Here is a 20,628-nt window from a genome sequence, read left to right as displayed (position 1 = left end):
GAAGATGCCCCCGCACAGTTCGCGGGCGTCAATCAAGGAGAGAGGCCGCACCAATTTTGACGGCGCATAACTCGAAGTTAACATTCGTGCGCGTGCGGCAATCGAATCTCGTCAAGAGCGCTACACGCGAGTTAATCAGAGTCTCGGTCAACGAGAGCTGCTGGAATAATATTGTAAGCCTCGCGCGAATGAAACTTGGTCAACGAAAAAAAAAAAAAAAACAAACAATAAGGCAAACGTAATTGGATATCCACGACTCCAAGTTTGATTTGCTTGAGTCGAAATTACGCCTAATTGCAATCGCGAGTACAACGTATAATACACGTCGGTTTGGACTCGGGTACTCGGTCGTTCACGCCAACTTTATCGTCGTCGTAGCTAACTTCGGATCGCTTGTCCGCAAGCGTTCCGCGCGAGTTTAGCCGTCGCAACATTGATATATCGATCAGGCTGTGTACTCACTTTCGAGAGCTTGTCAACCGATGCGAATAGTGCTACGACGACGACTTGTACGCGCGCGCACCGCGATCATCGGACGCGCGGTCGCTGCGAACGTTGCCGCGTCCGCCTCGGTAATAATGAACTTTTGCGCGAGAAAAACGCATAGTTGGCTCTTTATGAATGCGATGCGCCACGGAACAGAGCGAGAGAGAGAGAGAGAGAGGACTCGGTTGGCCGTATTCACGGGAGAGCGCATTGGTAATTAAGCTTTGGGGCACGTGTTTTGCGCGCGCGAACTGTATACGTGTATGTATATAACCAATTGCCCGAGAAGCCTTAATAATTTGACTGCCTTTGTTACGGTTGTCAACACTTTCCGTTGGACTGATTTTTAAAGCTGTCTTTCCCTTGGACTTTTGGGTTCTCTCGCATTGGTTTATTTATTTCTTTCGTTGAATGCTCGACGGTGGAGTTGGCGAGATTTTTTTTACTGCCTCGACGTAAACTCAGAGTATACTTACGATAAAGTTTTGGTATATTCGCCACCAAAGGTCGCGGAAAGGTTTCTGTGGGTGCTTAGGTTTTCGAGTCGTTAAATTTTTCGGTCGCATACATTTCCAACTTTTCCATTCCATCGACTGATCGGAGCTTCACGAACGTTTCACTTAATGCTTTGAAAATTATGGAAACAAAAATATTCTGTTAAAAAAAAAACGCCTGAGTGTTGGCAACCCCAAAATAATCGTCAGCCATCGACGACAGTCGCAGATATCGTTTATCTCTGCGTCATTCTTCTTTTCGCGTAGCGTTATTGATTCACTTTTTCCGTGTGCGCCAGAGAAAGGAACAAAAAGAGACCAACCATTGGGCCTTTTTTTTAGCATCGTGGCTCTTGATTGTCGTACCCACTGAAATTTCTGCTCTGTCGGCTATACTGCGATGCACGCGCGGGTACATCGCTAGCGACGCGACGTGCTGTTTTATGTGTCCGGTCACGACGGAATTTATTTTTGCCGCTATATGGTTTTCAGCCCGTGAGGCACGATGCTTTTTTTTCCGAGCAGCGAATTAATGACTAGTTAGTTTTCGGATAAAACTGCTAAATACGGTAGAATAATTTTCGCATACACCTCATGGGTGAAATTGCCTGCGAAGTTCCCTAATTGAAATGGACTTTCTCTTATGGCGGTAAAGCCACTGCATTTTCATTATTCGCAAATTGAAGTCTAAAGAGCAGGAGAATTGGGAATTGGCGAGAATTCAATTCGGGAATTCAGCGAGAGGACATTAGCCGCGAGCTCGCCTAAAAGGCAAAAGCATATTTAAGTTGCTTTTGTTTGTGCATTTCGCGGACTCGACAAAACGACGCACAACCGCGGGGGAAATTTACAATGTCGTGACATTTTGGCCGACGTAAGCTGTTCTGACATATCGATCGGAAATCGAAGCGCCTAAATTTAGCTGCCGTCGTCGTCGTCGACATCAATGCGACGCTTCCCGAGGCGGAAGCAGCAGCAGCAGCAGCAGCAGAAGCAGCGATTCTCGCTTGCTTTATAATTCAGCTGGACAAGTTCAATTACAGACGTTCGTCGGAGTCGCACCTGGCCTGACCTGGCGCTGCACTCCCGAGAGGAGGTAGCGGCTTTGACTCTGCAGCCGCAACCGCTGAGAATTGTGGCGCTTTGATTTGACGTTAGTTGCTCTCCCAGTGCCTGGCACGGTTGTCGTTTCTTGATAGTGAATTACAGTGCAACGCCCAGAGTCGGGGATCCCGCGCGAAAAATGCGATCGTTAAAAGCCAACAAAGTAACTCGCCGGAGTGATGGACAGCTAAGGAAGGGAGGCCAAATAAACGCGAATCCAAGTTTTTTTCTTTTTTTCGCCCGCGTCCGCAGTCAATTAAAAGGCCTGCCGCTCGCGCACGAGATAAATCATTCGGCAGTCGCGTTGGTTTTTACGAGCTCGCGATTGTCTTTCCGTGCGCGGATGTCATATATGCCGCGCGCGCAAACGAGGACGTAATCCAATCAACCTCGCGGGGGCAAAAAAGAAGGAAAATTCTCTCTCTCTCTCGACAGTTCCTGCAAAGCCCAGGCCCGATTATTATCGCGGTCGTTTGGGATTTTACGGGGCTATCGTGAGGCTTTGCCTCTTCACTTTCTTTACTATCCAGCCTGGAAGACCGTCACTGGCGACGACGCGGATTGATATTTATTTACTGCGCACTGAAACCCATCCACGCGCGCACCTTGTTTTCTCTCCGTCTTGGGCGCAGCGATAAACTTTCGCTTATACTTTCGCGTATTTTCACACGCACGTGCGATCGAATATCCCGGAGAGATTTTGCAAACTTATTCCGCTTCCTTGCTATTCAAAGTCCGCATTATGTGCAGTTTCACGCGCACCCACGCGTGATATATTTCTATCCGTATTGTCTCGGAGCGATTCTTGCGGTGTATTCATTCGTCATTGAAGACATACGTATCTACGTAATTCGATGAAGTCTGGTGTGTTCGTATCGGACTAATTGTGAAAGAGCGACGCGCAGGGTATAGACGACGAACGAGACGAGGCGTTTTTCTACGGCCCCGAACGAAGGGAGTGCGTTGTAAAAATTGAGAGTGGAAGAGCCACCTCGTCGTAAAACGGCGGAAACGGGCTACCCGTCCGTCTTTCTTCAGTGCGCATACGCCGCCACTTCGATTCACACTTTCGCGCGATTGCCGATCTGTCCGGCGCATCGGCGACGCTTCAATCTCGCGCTCTCGTCCGTCCGCGCGCGGGCGCGAAATTAACGAAACGGGCCGGCGGGGCTGAGAGCGAGGAAAGCCCGGCGAAAAAAGAAAAAATAGGGTCATCGCCATTATTCGCGAAACGAGAGTGGGGAGAAGTCGTCCGGCCGAGAGAAAACGAGAGCACCGAGAGAATGGCGAAATCTCTATGCGCGCTCGCGTCTTATTAGGAGCGACGAAGAGAGAGAGAGAGAGAGAGAGAGAGAGAGAGAACCTTCAACCCTCTTGCGCGACTATAACGACTTGGGCCGCGAGCGAGCGAGAATATCCCCTTAATACGCGCCGCGAGCGAGAGGTGTATTACGCTCGCTGCAGCCGCAGGATTATTACGTTTTCTCCCTCTCGATTTAAAGAGACTGCTTCTTTTTTTTTATTGCACGGCGACAGCTTAGTTTAAGCGTTCGATCGGCGGAGCGGCTCTCCTCGCCCTTATCCCGGCGCGCGCGCGATCTATATACGCAGCTGCGTCGTTAAATTTTTCAGAGCGCGCGGGGACAAACTGCGCGGTCGCGCGGAAAGCCATCCGTCCAATTTCCTCGCGGCCAAGCGTCTCTACGACCGATCCGTTCGCTCGAGCGGATAAATCTGCCCGATATTTCGCTTTGGCATTGCGGCGACCGCGCGAGCCGCGCGTTTTCATGCATCGCCTTTGCGAACGTCGCGCAGTCACGACGCGAAATACCCGCGATGTACTGAATGTGGCGATGGCGCCACAGCCATCAGCCGGTGGGAATCACAGCAACCGCGCAAACCTTTAGCAAAGTCTCGCTCGCTCGCTCCAAGTTTCTCTATATACGTGTACCAGCGAAGCTAAAGTTGGCCTCCGCTAGAGATCTTCGCAGTCCTCTCACTATACAAGTGCGCGGGCAAACCGACAATGAAGTCCGTCTCTCCGATAAGCGAAGTCGCTGCTCCTTCCTCGTCGCCGTGCAGTTAATCACTTCGTGACCGCATTATTACCGAGAGCCTTTCGTGCGCGCCGCCCGCTCCTATCGCTTCTCTCCGACAAACTATAAGCCGCTTCTTGCGTCTTCGCTTGCTATTTGCTTCTTCGTTCCGCCGAGGAGAGCTTGTTTGCCGACAGCCTTGATTACCTATTTTACTTTTGGATTCGAACGTGCCCGAGAGAGATCCGTCCTCCTTTTCTCCTTTCTTAATGAGAGTCTTGCTACGGGACGATAGAGAATGCGAGCAACGAGAACATTACATTCCGGAATTTATTTGCCGCGCAATTTCGAGAGCGAAACGGATAATTCTACTAAGGACAATAATAAGCACCGTCGGGCTGAGCACATTCACCGATGTGTCCACTCGCGGGAACAGTCGCGGACTGTCGTTCGTACTTTTGCTTACGATCCGGCGACCTCGAGTAAGCCTCGGCAAGAGAGAGAGGAAGCTTCTATTCCAGGTCCCGCATCTGCATAGTCAAACCTACTCACCCTTCCACAAAGTCCATTGGCCTTTATTTACTTAAGTGTGGAAGTCACTTCGCTTCGGTCTTACGCCCCCCGTAGCGCGCCTTCTTTTCTCTCTTCGTTCGCTCGAGCAGTGTTTTTAAGAGGACGCTTCTGCAAAATCGATTTACCAACCCTCCTCCTGATAATGGAATGAGCCGTTGAAACGATGCCCTCCTTTATATTAGTCGTTGGTTAATTAGACTCGTAATTTTGTATTTTTTTCCTTTTTTTTCAAGGCCAATTTGAAAGTTTAAAAGGAGCTGTTTGCTGTCTCTCTAGGAAGACTCGTACAGAAAAAGATCAACCGTTTTCATACTCGACTACGAGGTCGAAAACTCATTTGAAGAAAACAAATGTTGACTCTGAATAGACTCCACCGATTCCCGCTCACTCTCTTTCTCTCTCAAAGGGCCTCAACGAGTGTCTCTTTTATTACCGCGCGCACAAATTAAATTGCCTTCGCCTTGTGTAACATCAAATTGCTAACATTTCCGTGATTAATTTCCTCTTTATATACCCTCAGCGCGTAGCAAATAGCGAGTGGGGTTTAGATACCCACTCGTATAATCGCTCTGTTGATCTTTCGATGATGCCGAACCATTTAATCAGTTTGCTTTCGCGATTAGAATGACGTGTTTGATGTGGGATTGACTGCGATAAACGATTGATGTCTTTAGTATTTCATTTTGTCGAATTTTCAAAACAGACTGCCAACGCGGTGAAACATGCTTTGTTTGATAATGAACTTTCCACTACGATTCTGAAGTACGAATCGAAGACTCTTGCTAAAAAATAAAAATGTTCTTCCAAAATCTACATCGATTCTCAAGTAAAATGAAAATAGATTCAGTGCTAAATATAATGGAGTTCCACGGATAGCTTACGAAAATTACCAAATTTAGTTTATAACGAATCTTTTCTCACGACAAAGTCGATCGTTCATCTTCTATTTTTATTGCTCGGTAAGTTCTTGGTAATCGAGCTTTGGGTTCCAAGCTTAGCTGTCCGTCAAAACTTTAAATTGAGGCATTCGTATACGAACGTAGGAAATGTACTTATACAAATGACAATTTTCGGCTCCTAATGAGAATGGATATAATTTAAAAATTCCCATCGGTCTTTTCACCAAATTTTTTAAATGACACAAATAATTCCTAGTTTCAGATGGACATCACTAAAACAATTATCCCGAGGCAGATGAAATTTTGAGACATATTTATAAAATGTTGACAATAGCATTCTTGAAAGTTCTACATTTATACGCATCCATAGGATCTTAAAGTGAATTATGAAAATATGCAATGTGTAACTGTATTAGAAGTAAAAATACTCAAACGAGGTCCTGAAATTTATTTATTCAATCGAAAAATGTATCAGTAGCATACTTAATCGAGGGGTCGGAGGTTTTTGATTAATTGAAAAGCTTTACAATAACTTTAGACTTTCTCCGGCGTCAACGGATTAATTAATGAGTAATACTGGTTTTTGAATAAAGTCACTACTGCAAATAGAACAGACGTATGCGAAAATTTACAGCCACGGCATTCCTCATTTTGTAAATCAGGCTAAGGGAGGACGTCATTCGAGCTTTGGTGATACGCGTTACCGCAAAAAAAGAAACATCATCGCGATTTACCCTTGAAACCATGAGGGGGGGTATCTCGTAGTAACCATGCAATAAAGCGATTCGCCAAAATGGAAACATTGAGAGGAGAAATGGAAGTAGAAAAAAAAAATTAGCACGTCTCCTTATCTCTCGTTGGCGCGCTAATGGCTAAGCACAGTTCCCTTAGGGAGAAGAGAGAGTGAGAGAGAGAGAAAGAGAGAGAGAGAGAGAGAGCCTGGGAATGAAGGAGAGATGAAAAGGGGCGCCGGCGGCTTTGAAAGTAAATCGTGCATTTTTCAAGAGGCCGTGCCGGGACAGTTTTAGTTTTGCTCCTCATTCGGCGAGCTAATATTTGCGCCTCAGGGGAGCTTGCCCTCTCTGTCTGTCTGTCTCTCTCCCTCTCCCTCGCTTGGCCAACTAAGAGCTGCGTCGACGAGTCGTAGGCTATTAGTGCCATTAGCGTTTTGATGCTTCGTCGTTGTGGCAATTGCTTCGTGATTGGCACACAACTACACACGTTGATTGTCAATGATTGGTTGCGACAATACGTTTCGCCGAACGGATCGGACAATTTTATTTTATTTTATTTTTTCCTCGTTTTTATCTAGTCGTTTATCTATTGTTTTTAAGGTCTGCGTGAAAACTCGCGGAAAAAACAACGACTAATTTCCAAGTTGACGGTCGGAGTTTGGCAACAAGCTAAACTCCCAACTTGGTGGTGAAGTCTGTTGTTGTTGATTCGCTCGTCAAGTTTGCCCAAATTCCATCAATCAAAACTATTTTACAGGCTACGTCAACACGCTAATATTCCGCTCACGATGTAGCATTACTTGTCCAATTATGGTAAGTGTACGTATTCGTCAACATTTTAGGATCGCGTCATGTCCCATTACGTCGTGCTAGGCTCCGCGTTTTCCACTGCTATTATCTCAATTTCCATTCAATTTAGCCCTTGAACAACACGTTCAGGAAATTATCCTAATGGAATCTTCATTGCGTTGAAAGGGAAAAGAATGAAAAAAGAAAGGCCAGCAGTTAAGTAAAATTCTAGCGCATTGGTGCGTTAACAGCAGGCTGGTATCTCGTCGCTGTACAGCTGAAGTTCAATTATCACGAGCTTTCGTGGACTAGTCCTCCTTGTCGTCGTCGCTGAATTTCCATGTCCGGCAGGTCGAAGACAGCTGCGGTGCGCGCTGCCAACGCCGCCGCGCACTCGACGTTGACACGTGATCCGAACGGCACCTCTCGTTGCTCTTTATTCTCCTCCCGAAAATTGAGTTTGCCTTGCGAGGGGCTTTGGAAAAAAAAGAAAGAAAAAAGAATACTCTGATTGAATTTCCCCGACGTGCCGATATTCAAATTGATCTAATATTGTGTGTTATTGGGATACAATTGTTGTTTAATTGACGAGTAATTGGCGTTTTGTTCAAAGGCAAATTGGTTGATAGAGCCGAAAGCCAGAAGCGCTATTAACGCGTGATAAATTGGAATTCATGTTTGAGTGAATCCCACTTGTTGGTTCTTTTTCTCCGATTTGCGCGCGACATTTCAAGCGATTTGCATTTACGTTGTTAGCTAGCCCAAGAAAAAAAAAGACAATGCAAAGCCATGCAGGATAACATTTTTCCTGATAACTGTTGGTTTTAATAGATCTCGGTTCGTTTTTCACGTGAGCTCGCCTCGCTGGTCCTCCATGTGGATAAAATCACGCGTTAAAAAAACCGACCGAAATGAAAAAATCACACTTTGATCAGGTCAATGGCTATCTGCGTATGATTTTTCGATATTTTCAATGAATAGAAAACTTTTTTTCCGCACGGCCGACAACGTGTTTCACATAATTATAACGAAATTGCGATACTTTTGAAGAGATTATCCACAATGCAGAATAATAGAACTACAGTACACGTGAGCGTTTAACAGTGAGACACTTATATAATGAGATTTCAGAGCAGTTATTCGCCTCGAAATAATAAAATCAAGTATTCGCCGCCTAAAGGCGTGAGTAGATTAGCGCGGACAGGAAAGCTGGCAGTTCGTCTTATTTTCCAGTAATGAAGTAAACGCCCTTTAAAGCAGGAGAGGCTTTGTTGTTAGGAGATTTCGCAAAACTTTCCCTTCCAAAAGCTTTATAACTTTCTTGTAATTTAGTCGATTGGAAAATTTCATTTAGTTTGCCGCAATAAGTCAAATACGACGTAACTATTTTTTTTTTCATAGCTTGGCTTCTCGCGTATTAAAAATACAAGTAATATGTAGTTTTTCAAACATTTCCGTCGATAAAACGATTTTAATAAGGACAGTTTGAAATGAAAAATCATCGATCGTATATTAAAAATATACACTTTGGATGTAAAGGGGGATGGAAATAATCGAGAGAGGGAGAGAGAGAGAGAGAGTGAAAGAGTTTCCACGCAATCTGGGGTTCATTCAAACCACAGCAATTATCGAACCATTCGACGACTCTGAAAAGTAACGATAAAAAGGTGATTTTGACTACTGGAGAAAATCAGAAAACGACGTATTGTTTGAGATTCTTCCCAGCGCCAAAGAAGAGAACAGTAGTCGTATTCATTTTCCGCTTTCACGTCGCGTCTCCATTTATCATTACTTATCAACAAGCTCATACGGAGGAGTAATTAACTCTATCCAAATACCAGTTCTGTAATTATACTGAAATCGAATTTTTATGTATATAGACGTTTGGAAATATCCCTCATTAATATACATTGCCATATAATTATTTGAAATGAAAACATCAACTTCGACCTATCAATTAGGTAGAACTTTTCCGTACTCCGTTTTTTTTAAATTACACCGCTCTGACAAAGCGTAAAAAATAATTCGCAAACAAAGGCAGCACAATTACTTACAAAAAAAGGAGTGAGAGGGAGTATCGTGGCTGAGTACGCGGAAATTGGGTCAGTGGTAGGGAGTTTCGAGTGGGTGCTTCAGGTATCTAACCCGGCAGTAGCAGCAGCCCGCAGCATTCAAACGAGGCAGGCGGTGGCGGCGAGAGCCGCTAAAGACCGTTCGATACCCTTTTGCCACGAGACGCTTTTGCCTCCTCAGCCGAGAGACCAAGAGGAAGCTTTCGCTTGTCTATATGGCTTCTGTCTTCTATACAGCGACGATTCGACATGCTCAAAGTGGTTACACGCTTTACGACCTTTACCACCCCCTCGTCTTGCTCGTTACTTGGAAATCTGTGGTGCACCGGATAGTGTGCGTGTGTGTGTGTATGTGTGTGGCTTTTTTTCTCAACGCTCGGGCTCTACTTTGATCCGACGGCGATTCCAATTAATTTTCGAGCTTGATATTTCTGCTGTAGCTTCTATTGTTGTAAAATCAATAGAGTTGAATTCGGCGCGTCGTCCGCGGCAAGCGCTCGCTCGCCTATACACGCCCTTCGTGTATTTTTCATATTTTCCCAGAGTGACTCTCCACTGCATTTCCCGTGAAAATGCAAAACATACCTATGTACATATTTTCCTCTTTGTCGGCGTTTCAACGTGAAAGCGCGAGAAAGCGAAATATCTTCCCCGGGAAATCGCGCGCCTCGGCTTGATTTTCCAAGCGTGCGAAGCTCGGCGTGCACTGGCGAATCGTCGAAATATCCGCGCGGCGGCGCGGCGCGTGCGCGAGACGAGGGCGGCGTCGCCGATGAAAGGCGAAAATTTTCGCGCGTCCCCGCGTATACGCGGCAATCTCGGCCGCGCGCAGTCGGCTTCGGCGATCGATCATCGCGCCGCGCATTTCAGCTTCGCTTTTTCTCTTTAGCCGCCTCGGCTCGTCCTTTTTCGCCGCGGCTTTAATGGGCGTTACGTCGATCTTAACCGAGATTGAACGACGGTTATTACACGACGGCAATTTTACGATGGACAAATGCAGGAAGAGATTACTAATTTCGACTTCTTCTTACTATGCTGTTCTTCGTTTACTTGAACAGCTGCTCTCGCAGCGGCTACGAATATTGCATTGAATCTTTGAACAAGTACATCGAGCTCTAAAAATCTCGCATAGATCGTTTTTATTGCTATTGGAAAATTTCAATTACACGTCGCACGAGCGAATGCATAATTCCCCGAGCAATTACATACACAGTGCTCTGTGCAATTTCGCGATGGATTAGCTGAATATATACGCGATGCCTCTGCAGAAACGGGAAGAGCAGACGAAGCCAAGAGAGTAAAGTTTCAAAGGATCGGGTGCCCTTAATCAAGTACGCCCAATTTGCAATGGCGAAGTCGGCGATGTGTAGACGCGAACTCGACGAAGTATTCGCCGACGAAACATGCGCGGCGATCTTTTTTGTTCGCCGAAAAGTATGTCGACGTCAGCCGAGCTACTTTGTAATTGCGCGAGCCATCGAGAAAAACTTGACTCTTCGCGGACAAGCGTGTAAGTTCATATCACGAGCAATGTGCGCGAAAATGCCAAACGCGTCGCTAATCGAATCCGCCGCTATAGCGAGCGAGGCAGTGCCGACCAAGCCGTGGATAAACATCGACGTAGCATCCTAAACGCTCGGGGCAATTAGAAAGAAAATACAGGCAGCCCGGAAGATTCGATTTATTAGAGCTGCAGGTTTCGATGAGCTGGAAAAGGGGGAAGGGAGCGAGCGAACGGCTGCTGTCAGTAGTGGTGGCGCACGATAAGACAGATCGATCGCTGTGCGCGCTTCTCTCTCTCTCTTAACCCAGTGTAAACTATTCCTTCATCAGGCATTTTTGCCACTGCCTGTACCCTTGCAATAAAGCACGGTGGAAACCGAGAGGGCAACCGGCGGCTCGCGAAGTTACCGAAAAAAAAAACTGATTGTTCACTCGCAATTTCCTACGCTCGCGATTTTCGAAGTCTTCCTCCCTTTTTTCGCCTTTCAGTTCACTCGCATTAGCTTCGTATTTGTCAACTGGAACTCTCATTTCAATAAGTAGACGGACAATTACTGTCGGCAATTTAATAAGAATTTCATCTGGAGGACAAGCCGATTGTCGTATAGACGAGGGGCATGTAGGATTCTCGAAATCCTTCAAAGGGAGAATCAGGTCGGAGCACATGACTTTCGTAGCGTTTCGTCGCAGCAGAGATAGCCAGACGGTTTTATTGGTCGCAAAGTCTTGTCTTTTTATGCGTGTATGCGCGCGGGTGTGTGCGTGTATGTACCTATCTCAAAAGCGCACGCGACACGAATTTTTACGAGGAAAGATGGTACTCTCGTCGTTTGACTTTTTCCCCCCGACTCCTCTGCGGAATTGGGCAGATTATATACTCTAGTTACGGGTCAATGTTGCTTTTTATTCTTCATACGCATACTCGTCCGCTAATTTTTGTGCTCGAAGGAATGACGCGTCACGAAAAGCGACTATTCGCATTTGCGACGATTAAACTCTGTTCGTATGTTGCTATTACAAACCTGGATAATTGTGCTTGCACGTAGTGCCACTTGTAATGTCTCATTTTCCGGGAGTGTCATTCGTTTTCATACAAACGTAGATGTATCCATCAAGGAACCCTGCGAGCAGTGAGAAAAGCTTCATCGAAGGGGTCCGAGCCGGAAAATGGAAAGGTTTTTTTGCGCGCGGCTAAAAGTGAGCGCGAGCGCGCGCGCCCACACACAAACGTACACCAAGTGAAAGAGACGAGGACCGAATACGAATAAGTAGCGCGAAGAATGCGAGTACAGAAGAAAAAGTAATATGGAACAATGAAAAGACAACTAGAGCGTGTGAAGTGCAATATTTCCAGTGGTTCTCTTGCCTTTCCTGTTTCGCTTTCTTTCTTATTACCTTCTACCCCCCGACGAATCGATACTCTAGCTCCCTCTTCCCCTCCCTCCTCTCTCTTTATCTCACGACAAAAAATAGAATATAGAGTATAGAAAGCAACTTGCTACTTCGGGAATCTTTTTGTTTCTTAAAAGAGATGACTTGATTCGATAGCCACGGGAGTTTATTACTTTTTTTCGATCGATTAATTTAGATGAAACAAAAAGTCGTGGTGGCTTGAAAGCGATTCCTCTATGTTCTTTTTTTTCTTATTCCGAGCATCACAATTACGCGCGCAAAAGCCACCGTGCATTAACGAAATATGTAGGTCAACTCGCACGGCAGCTCTGCTTCTCGTCTTATCGCCGCCGTCGTCGTCGTGCTTTTCTGACCGGTCGGCTCGCCTCTCGCGTTCTCGCTTTTTTCTCATTCCACCTCCTTCTCGCCCCGCGGGCGCGAGCTCCAATCTTCGCGTCCCGGTTAATCTTTAAGGCATCTGGGGTTTTTTTCTCCGACGCGAATGCCCCTCCACGATATTTATTTTTAATTATTTTTCGCCGCTCAGCCGTCCGCTCGATAAAGAAAGCCAAGCTTCACGCCAAGCACAATCGCGAATAATATTAATCGAAGCGTGATAGAGGCTAATCGCGCTGAAAGCTAGCAAAAATAACACGATTATAAGCTTCCCGTTGAGTACGAACAAATGAATTAAACAGCGTGCATCGCAATTTCTGTTTGCAGGAGGCGTATAGGAAATGGGTGTGCAGCTCCCTGGTGCCTTACTTTGCTCACGGGGGACCGCATGATTCGGAGCCCACGGAGGAATCTTGGGTCGGCCGGAGAATAAGGCCCTGCCGCTCGCTGTGCCAATCCGTGGAACAACGCTGTCCCTATCTACTTCCGGGAGACCGTGCGCCTGCATACCCCACGCAATACGCCGGCGAACCCACCTTTCTTTGTCGAGGTACGGCATATCCCTCCTCGACTGCACTTCGCACAAGACGAAAAATTACAACGAAGAGCCGCGTCTTCTCTGCGAGTCGAGCGAAGCCGTGAGATTCATGACGAGCGACTCGAGAAGAGAAAATTGACGGCCCTCGACTTTCCTTCAATTTTTGAAGGGTTCCGACGCACAAGCGCGCAGTTTACCACGGCGCGCCTCCTAAATCTCTAGATGAATTTCGCGATTTCATGAACGCCCTTCGTCATGTGGAACGTCGCCGCTCGCACTCGTTAGCTGCCAATGGAAATTCCAGCTCGCGGACGTGACACGCCGGTCGCGATGGCTTTTCCGATTATCGGATCGGCTGAGAGGAGGGCAAAGGGAAAATGGAAAGGGAAGAAATGGCGGCTCTATGTTTGCAGACCCCAACATACCCGAGACGGGCGAGCAGGCGGCGAGGGCGCTACATCCGACTTCGGAGGACGAGTGCTGCTTCAGCAGCTGCAACGAGCAGGAGCCGCTGCTGGGCAACTGTGCCAACTGTTCGAACAGCGTAGTGTACATGGGCCCCAATCCGCGCGATCCTCCCACAGCACCACAATGCGACGTTTCTCCAGCACTTCCAGGTACTTGCGGCCAACTTGCCATTCTTTACTCTCGAGAGCGTCTCGACGAAGAGAGAAGCTCGAGGAGAACGGTTTTTATTCGCTGCTTTGGACTGTAGCATTGACGCTGGATTAAAATCGACGGCCCTTAGATAGCGAGCTCTGAACTGGATGGCCATTGAATTTATTAAGCGCAGCGCCAGACGGAGAGCTGGCGTCTTCGGGTCAATTTCCTAATAGTACATTTCGAGTTAAATCTCACGCCGCGTCTGCAATGGCATATCCTGTTATCCCACGGTACCATCATCTAATAACACTCCCCAGCCCCGCAAGTTTCTAATTGCAAAACTTACTCTTCAACCTCGAAGGAATTAACTCGTTTAATTCCCACACGCGAGCGGCTTATCTATTTTCCCAATCAGAAACGACTCGACGCACCAGCGCTCGTTAGATCCTCGGCTATTAATTCGACTGGAAAGCGAAATCGAGATGTTTACATTTGCAGGTCCGCCACCCAGACGCTCGCCGTTCTGCGGGATCAGCGGCATCGGCTCGATACAGCCGAGCCCTGAGTTACCAGACGTCGAGCCATCCCCAGCCAGTACAACCAGCAGCACCACAACCACCGCCATTTCCACCACATTGTTGAGCAGCAGCAGCAGCAGCAGCAGCAGCACAAGTCACTCGACGTCGCCGTCGTCGTCCGCCGCGTCATCCTCGGCGGCGGCGGCGGCGGCAGTAGCAGCAGCAGCAGCAGCAGCAGCCGCGCCGGCGTCGCCGCTACCCCTCGTCTGTCTGTTTTGGCTCTGGGGCGTCCTGTTCTCGAGCCAGTGCTCGTCGTTGCTCGCCGCGCTATGCCGCCGTCTGCACTGCTTGATGTCGCTTGTGTTGCTGCATGATCGCGCCAACCCGCCGGCGGCACCGGCTCCGATGCGCGTTCGCAAGCTCATCGTCGGGGCGCCGATCCAAGCGCGCCCCAACAGACCGCCGCGCTGGCGCTGCTGGTGCTGGAGGCACTGCTGGCGTCGCCATTGGCGCTGGCTCTGGCCGTGCCGATGGAAGAAGCGTCGCCAGCCGCGCGTGCAGCACTGCACGCGCTCCGCCAGCTGGAGCCGGGAGCCGTCTTAGCGTGGCACGACGCGCGACCGTTCGACGCAACTGGAATTCGGATCGAGAGAGAGAGAGAGAGAGAGCGCGAGCGAGAGAGAGAGAGAGAGAATGTACACCGACGCAATTCGCTACTATCTTTTTTTCCTTTCCGGGGCTGGGACGAGGCGGGACAAAGTGGAGCGCGGAGAAGGAGAGCAGCGGCTGGACCCCCTGCCGCTGACGCGCCGTGGCAGCAGATTGTCAGCCGTCGCCTGCCCTCGTCTATGATCGACCATTACATTTCCCAGAGCGACGCCGCGAGCGCGCTATCATGAAACCGAGGCTTACGAACGGAGAATGCTAATGGAAATAAAAAAATAATAATAATAATAAACAATAATACAATAATAATGATTAATGAATAATTAACGGTTAATCGAATACACGAGATTCGCGAGGCGCTTTCGGAAGCGAGAGAACGAGCAAACGGAAGAGAGAGAGAGAGTGAACGAGGTCGAGAGTGAGTTGCCGAAGCGCGAGAGAAAGAGATTTGACAGGCGGAAACGAGAGGCGGACAACACGAGATATATATGCGTTCAGTGAAATGAAGTACGTTATTATTATACACATTATTATACATAGTGCGATGGGATTAATAATTTATCTCCGAGGCCAAGTGTGTGATTGACAATTTAGAAAGACACACCCGAGGCGACACTTGAGAACCATATTATATAGATGTGGCAGAAAACGGACACTGGTCGCGTAACGTTTCATGCGCGATGCAAGGGGGGAGGGCGAAACAAGCTCGGCGACGCAATTATTATTACTAAACAATAAAAATAAAAAAAAAAATTATACCGACGTATTTAGGATGAAATGACGATGAAGCGCGCAACCGCGCGCGTCCAAGTCAAACGTAATGTTATTCAAGCGCGGCGGTGTGTCTAATCGGCCTGCCCGAATCGTGTGCGAGTGCGAGCGAGCGAGAGTGAACTGTTGAAAAACAAAAAAAAAAGAATAGCGCGTTTTAACTAATACAATATTATCGTTGATGATGGCGTGTTTCATTGAGTCGTTTCTCGCCTTTGTTCTTCTCATCAATGAAGGCGCGGCCGCGTGTACGGGAAATTCGCATCGATACTCCAATAAAGTGACGGGCTAAACTCAAATTTCCGTTTTCGTAGAAAATACTTCCGTTGTGCCCCTGCCAAATCGTCCTGCGAAACGGAAGAGCGCGGCGTTAGATTTTACGAGTATATTTTGAAGAAGGCGAAAGAAAAAAAAAAGAAGAAAAAAACGCAAAGTCACGGGCAAAAGAAAAGGACACGCTATTGTTACTTGTTAAACGAAAATAAAAATTGATTAATTTTATAAAAAGTTACCAGAGTGAAAAAGAAACCGCAGTGGCAAACACCCACAACATTACTTGTAAAGATGAGAAAAGACGAGAAAGAAGAGAAAAAAGAGAAATAAGAATAAAAAAGATTATATATTAATGTTCTATTCACATATGTAAGATCCATTGTTGACGTTTAAAAACTGTTTTGTAAGTTACCGACGCAAGAACGCCAAAGAAGTAAAGAAGAAACATGAAAAATATAATTGACAAACGAACAAAAAGACACGCTAAATCCGCGCAATCAGCTCCAAAAACAAAACAAAAAAAAATTAGCAAATAAATAAAATATAAAATAAAAAAAACACAAGTGTTTATAAACAACATGAGAAAAAGAGACTCAGCCGCGCGCGTACGTATGCGCGTATGTATGTGTACAGTGCGAGAGTGTAAAAGAGATAAAAGCGCCTAAGAGAATTTCCGCGTGCACGCGGTATATGCCCGACACATTCGCCAACTATGGCACGCACACACACACACACACAAACACACACAGACACACACATGTAATAGAACGCGTGCGTGCAAGCGGGAGAGCATGAAAAGCAAAACAAATTGCAAAGAATCGTACGTGTGACGAGCACATGCTCACAGGGTGAGATCGGATTTGCCGTGTTAACTACCGTGCGAGCATGACGAGAGACTGCAAGAGAGAACGAGAGAGAGATAGAGCTAAGCGAGTAGCGCGCGTTTGTTTCGCGCGTGCGTCTGCCGCGATATGGAGAGTGAGCGAGTTGTGAGAGAAGCCGAGTTTACCGAGGTATAATATGTGTTCGTTTAGACATTACATGCATTATGATAACAAAAAAAATATATATATATATATATATATATATTGTACTTGAAGCAGAAAAAAAATACACAAAAACTTAGATGATAAACGACGATGTCGACACCTTGAGGCAAAAAGAGAACAGAAAGACTCGTATTACAAGCAAGTTACGAAGTGCCGGGGTATATATGATCCCGTGTGAATCCCCCCACACCTCCTTGAAAAGAAAGAAAGCGTTGATGAATACATGTCTGTACTTCCAGAAGCGGCGTTACGTTTTCTTTTTTTGTCAGCGCGTATGTACATTCATTTTTCTTGATTTTCTTAAAAGAGACTAACGAAAGACATCGCGACAAGTCCAAGTTTTCTTATATATATATATATATATATATATATATATATATATATATATATGTATGTATGTATGTATGTATATATATATGCGACGTGACTGCCGATGCAGTTGTTGTTATTGATGTTATTGTTGTTCTTTTTCCTCTTCTATCTTAGTCTGCTTCTATACTTCCGATTCTGGCATTCTGTCCCCCTGTATGCATGTTAAACTCTTGTCTTACGACGGCAGAAGTGAGCGTCACTGATTGGAATATGCGATTGAACATATTTTCTTTCAAAGTTCCTGAAAATACGAGTTTTATTTTGTTCTCATTATTCCGTACTAAACATTCTCAATAGACTGAAAATAGGACATTGTTCGTTTAGCATAATGTTATACCAATCGTGAAGTATAATGAAGTCATTAACATTAAGAAATAAATAATTAGCGATATGAAAACATAAATGATATGTCGTGCGTAGATAGCAATTATATAAATCGCCGAACGCTGAAGTACCGCGATGTAGAATAACTTAAACTTGTCGCGGAACGAACATTGTTAGGTCCATTGATTTTCCAGGGTTATAATTTTCAATCGCCATTCACTAAATATAGCGTCGAGCCAATAATCATTACAGAAATTATCCACAAAGTCGGATATGCCAAGCTGTCATCGGCAAGTTCATAAAAACGCCAGATATGCAGTCGCGCACACTTCTGCTAGTCTGCACCGCCCGGAAACACTATTTACACACGTTAGAACGTCTCCGAAGAAAAGACAGATGGCCATATAACTATCACGGATGGAAAATAAAAGTATATACATAGAGAAAACGAGAATGAGAGAGAGAGAGAGAGAGACGGCAGGGCGGAAAGTCACGATACGCACAATAAAAAAATGTTGAAACACTCACGATGATCGCCACGTACGTCCTGCGCGCGTGTTTTTTTTACTTGTACAATGCGGGATAAAGAAAGAACGAGGAGTTCGTGTTCCTCCTTTTAGCGCCGCCCTTATAAATAATATACAACAATACTTATTATAGAATACAATTCAAACAATGCGAATACGGCTTGTGGGTGAAAAGGCCGAGTTGTTAGTTGCGTCGCGCTTGCAACGTTTTATAACCCTTTTCCTGTGGAAGCCCTACACGTACAGACTCGCATATTACCCACTACACGCACACACGCCTCCTTTTTTGTGCGAGAAAGAAAGTTGGATATACATAGGTACAAATATTATAGAAATATAAAGTAAAGTAATGGAAAAAAAAATAATAATAAACACTTTCGCGCCACCCGTCGTTTTCTCGTCGCGAGCGAACGTTCGGCCGAAGTATATATTGTTCTGTCCGTGTCTTCTTCTTCGCCGTTTGTTTTTTTTTTTCTTTTACGTTGCGCCTCGCGTTATTAACTACACACGTATACACCTAGGAGAGACGTGAAAAAGCTGTGCGCGTGCGTGCATGAGAGTGTGCGTGTGAGAAAGAGATTTTACCCGATTACAGCGTTGACAGCCGACGCCGTATGGGGCCGAGATCGTGTATAGAGGGCGAGAGAAACAAATTTAAGGAAGAAAATGGGAAATAATAAAAAAATTTTTAGATGTGCACTCTGTTTAGGAGGCTCGTTCAAAGTGCGTTTTAGGGGAACTTGAGTAAAAAAGGCCCACCAAAAAAAATATAAAAAATACATAAAACAAATTTAAAGTCGATGTACTTAGACACATGTTTGATTAATAAAGAGAAAAAAAAATGCAAAACACAAAACAAACGAAAGATGAGAAATAGACACAAATAAAAAAATACGAGGAGTGTTTTACGATTTTTCTTTTGATTGTCGCTGATTTTTCTTATTTATTCCGTTCAACGTGGAAGAAAAAAAAACGATTAAACAACTAATTGAGAGACACACGTGACGCGAATTCTCATACCGACGATGTTGACACTATACATATAATAGGTATATATAATAGTTAAAAATACGAGTCGACTGTGTGTATGTGTAATAAGAGAAATAAAAAAAATATACAAATCGAGGATACTCATGGATTTTCAAAGGCAGTCTGCCAACGAGGAGCTTTTATCGAGCACAAACGAACCTTTCCACTCAGTATCTCCCCGCCACATCAAAAGCATACTATAACAACTCTAGCAAGTGAAAAAGATAGAGAAAAAAAATAGAGAAAAAAAGGTGAGAGAGGGAGAGAACAAATGGACACAAACACACGATAAACACAGCAGTTGGGAGTTAAAGAAAAAAAACATTTTTTAGAGCGTGTGCTTCCTTTCGGTTATCTATATAAATATATATAACTTCCTCCCTCTCGATTTTTCCGTTAAAATCCTTCTGTCTAATGTGTAATGACATCATAGATATTTTTGTGACGATCGTTCGTATACGTAGCACATAGATTCGCGAAGATTTTTCTACGAGGTTCTTTTATAGTAGTTTTATAGACGACGTTTTATTGAGTAGAAGTTAAGCTTCGCATATTAACGAAAGTAGCTAATGGACAACAACCAAAATAAGAAAAAATAAATGAATAAAAGGTAATGAATTATCGAAGAAGGGAAGAAACAAAATTCACAAGAGCAATGAAAAATAAAATGGAGATCGATTCAACAGCCGACATACAAAACAGTTGTAAGATTCGAACATCGTTTTTTAGAAACGTGTATGATGATTATACAATTCGTCGTATAAACTGAGTATTTACGACGGACACGAAAGCAACAAGAAAAAATATAAATATATATATATATATATATACATATATACTACTAAGACCGATACTGCGTCAAATAAGTTAATTGATGATTCATCGTTTATTTATTGTTAAAAAAAAACATTAGTGAAAAAATATAGCGATCAGTTTTCATCAAAGAAAGATTCTTATTTTTCACATCCGACGTTTCGTTTTTTAAGAAATTCTCAAGCGGAACCCCATACTAACTCTCGCACAGCTTTACTAGCGAAAGTTCAACACCGACGACAAATTACATCTAGACAGAGTAAGTATGTAATGGACTGGGTGCGAAGAGCTTTACTACAACTCAATTGAACTACTGGCTTGATGCTGACCCCACAGCAGCGCTAACAGTCGCTTTTGATCTTTATTCTGTATTTTCAGTTGGACCTTATTTTTTATGGCGAGAGTGTATTTTTACTGTAATTCTTCACTGCTGCTCGGTAAAAAAGGCTTAGAATAATCCGCGAACTTTCAAGCAAGAGTAACGGAGAAAATCACGAACCTGTCCGAAAATTATAGGTGCACGCGCAGAGAGCAGAGTGCCGAGGGATAATGCGAACTCAAAGTCGGAGGTAAAGTTTGGGGCGCCGCTCGTCTGGGACATTTGCGATTACTAGGGCAAAGCGCGCACTGCCAGCACCGACTGCCTACTGTAAAGTACAAAAGTGCC

The 20,628-nt window shown here is 45.2% G+C and overlaps 1 protein-coding gene across 3 annotated transcripts in view; it reads left to right on the top strand.

Annotated features, from left to right (window-relative positions):
* LOC131669501 (uncharacterized) overlaps positions 1 to 20,061 on the top strand; it is a 54,627-nt gene extending 34,566 nt beyond the window's left edge. For all 3 annotated transcript variants that reach the window (XM_058944413.1, XM_058944411.1, XM_058944412.1), the window contains 3 exons: positions 12,806 to 13,028; positions 13,430 to 13,633; positions 14,118 to 20,061. In XM_058944413.1, the coding sequence (XP_058800396.1) occupies positions 12,806 to 13,028; positions 13,430 to 13,633; positions 14,118 to 14,740 (1,050 nt within the window). In that variant the 3' untranslated portion in view covers positions 14,741 to 20,061. The remainder of the gene's footprint in view (positions 1 to 12,805; positions 13,029 to 13,429; positions 13,634 to 14,117) is intronic.
* The last annotated feature ends 567 nt before the right edge of the window (positions 20,062 to 20,628 follow it).

The sequence above is a fragment of the Phymastichus coffea genome, unplaced genomic scaffold (assembly GCF_024137745.1).
Source record: "Phymastichus coffea isolate CEN01 unplaced genomic scaffold, Cenicafe_Pcof_1.1 PCOF00094, whole genome shotgun sequence".
Taxonomy (NCBI): Eukaryota; Metazoa; Arthropoda; class Insecta; order Hymenoptera; family Eulophidae; genus Phymastichus; species Phymastichus coffea.
Note: the sequence above shows the minus strand (reverse complement) of the source record. Positions and strands in the feature narration are given on the sequence as shown.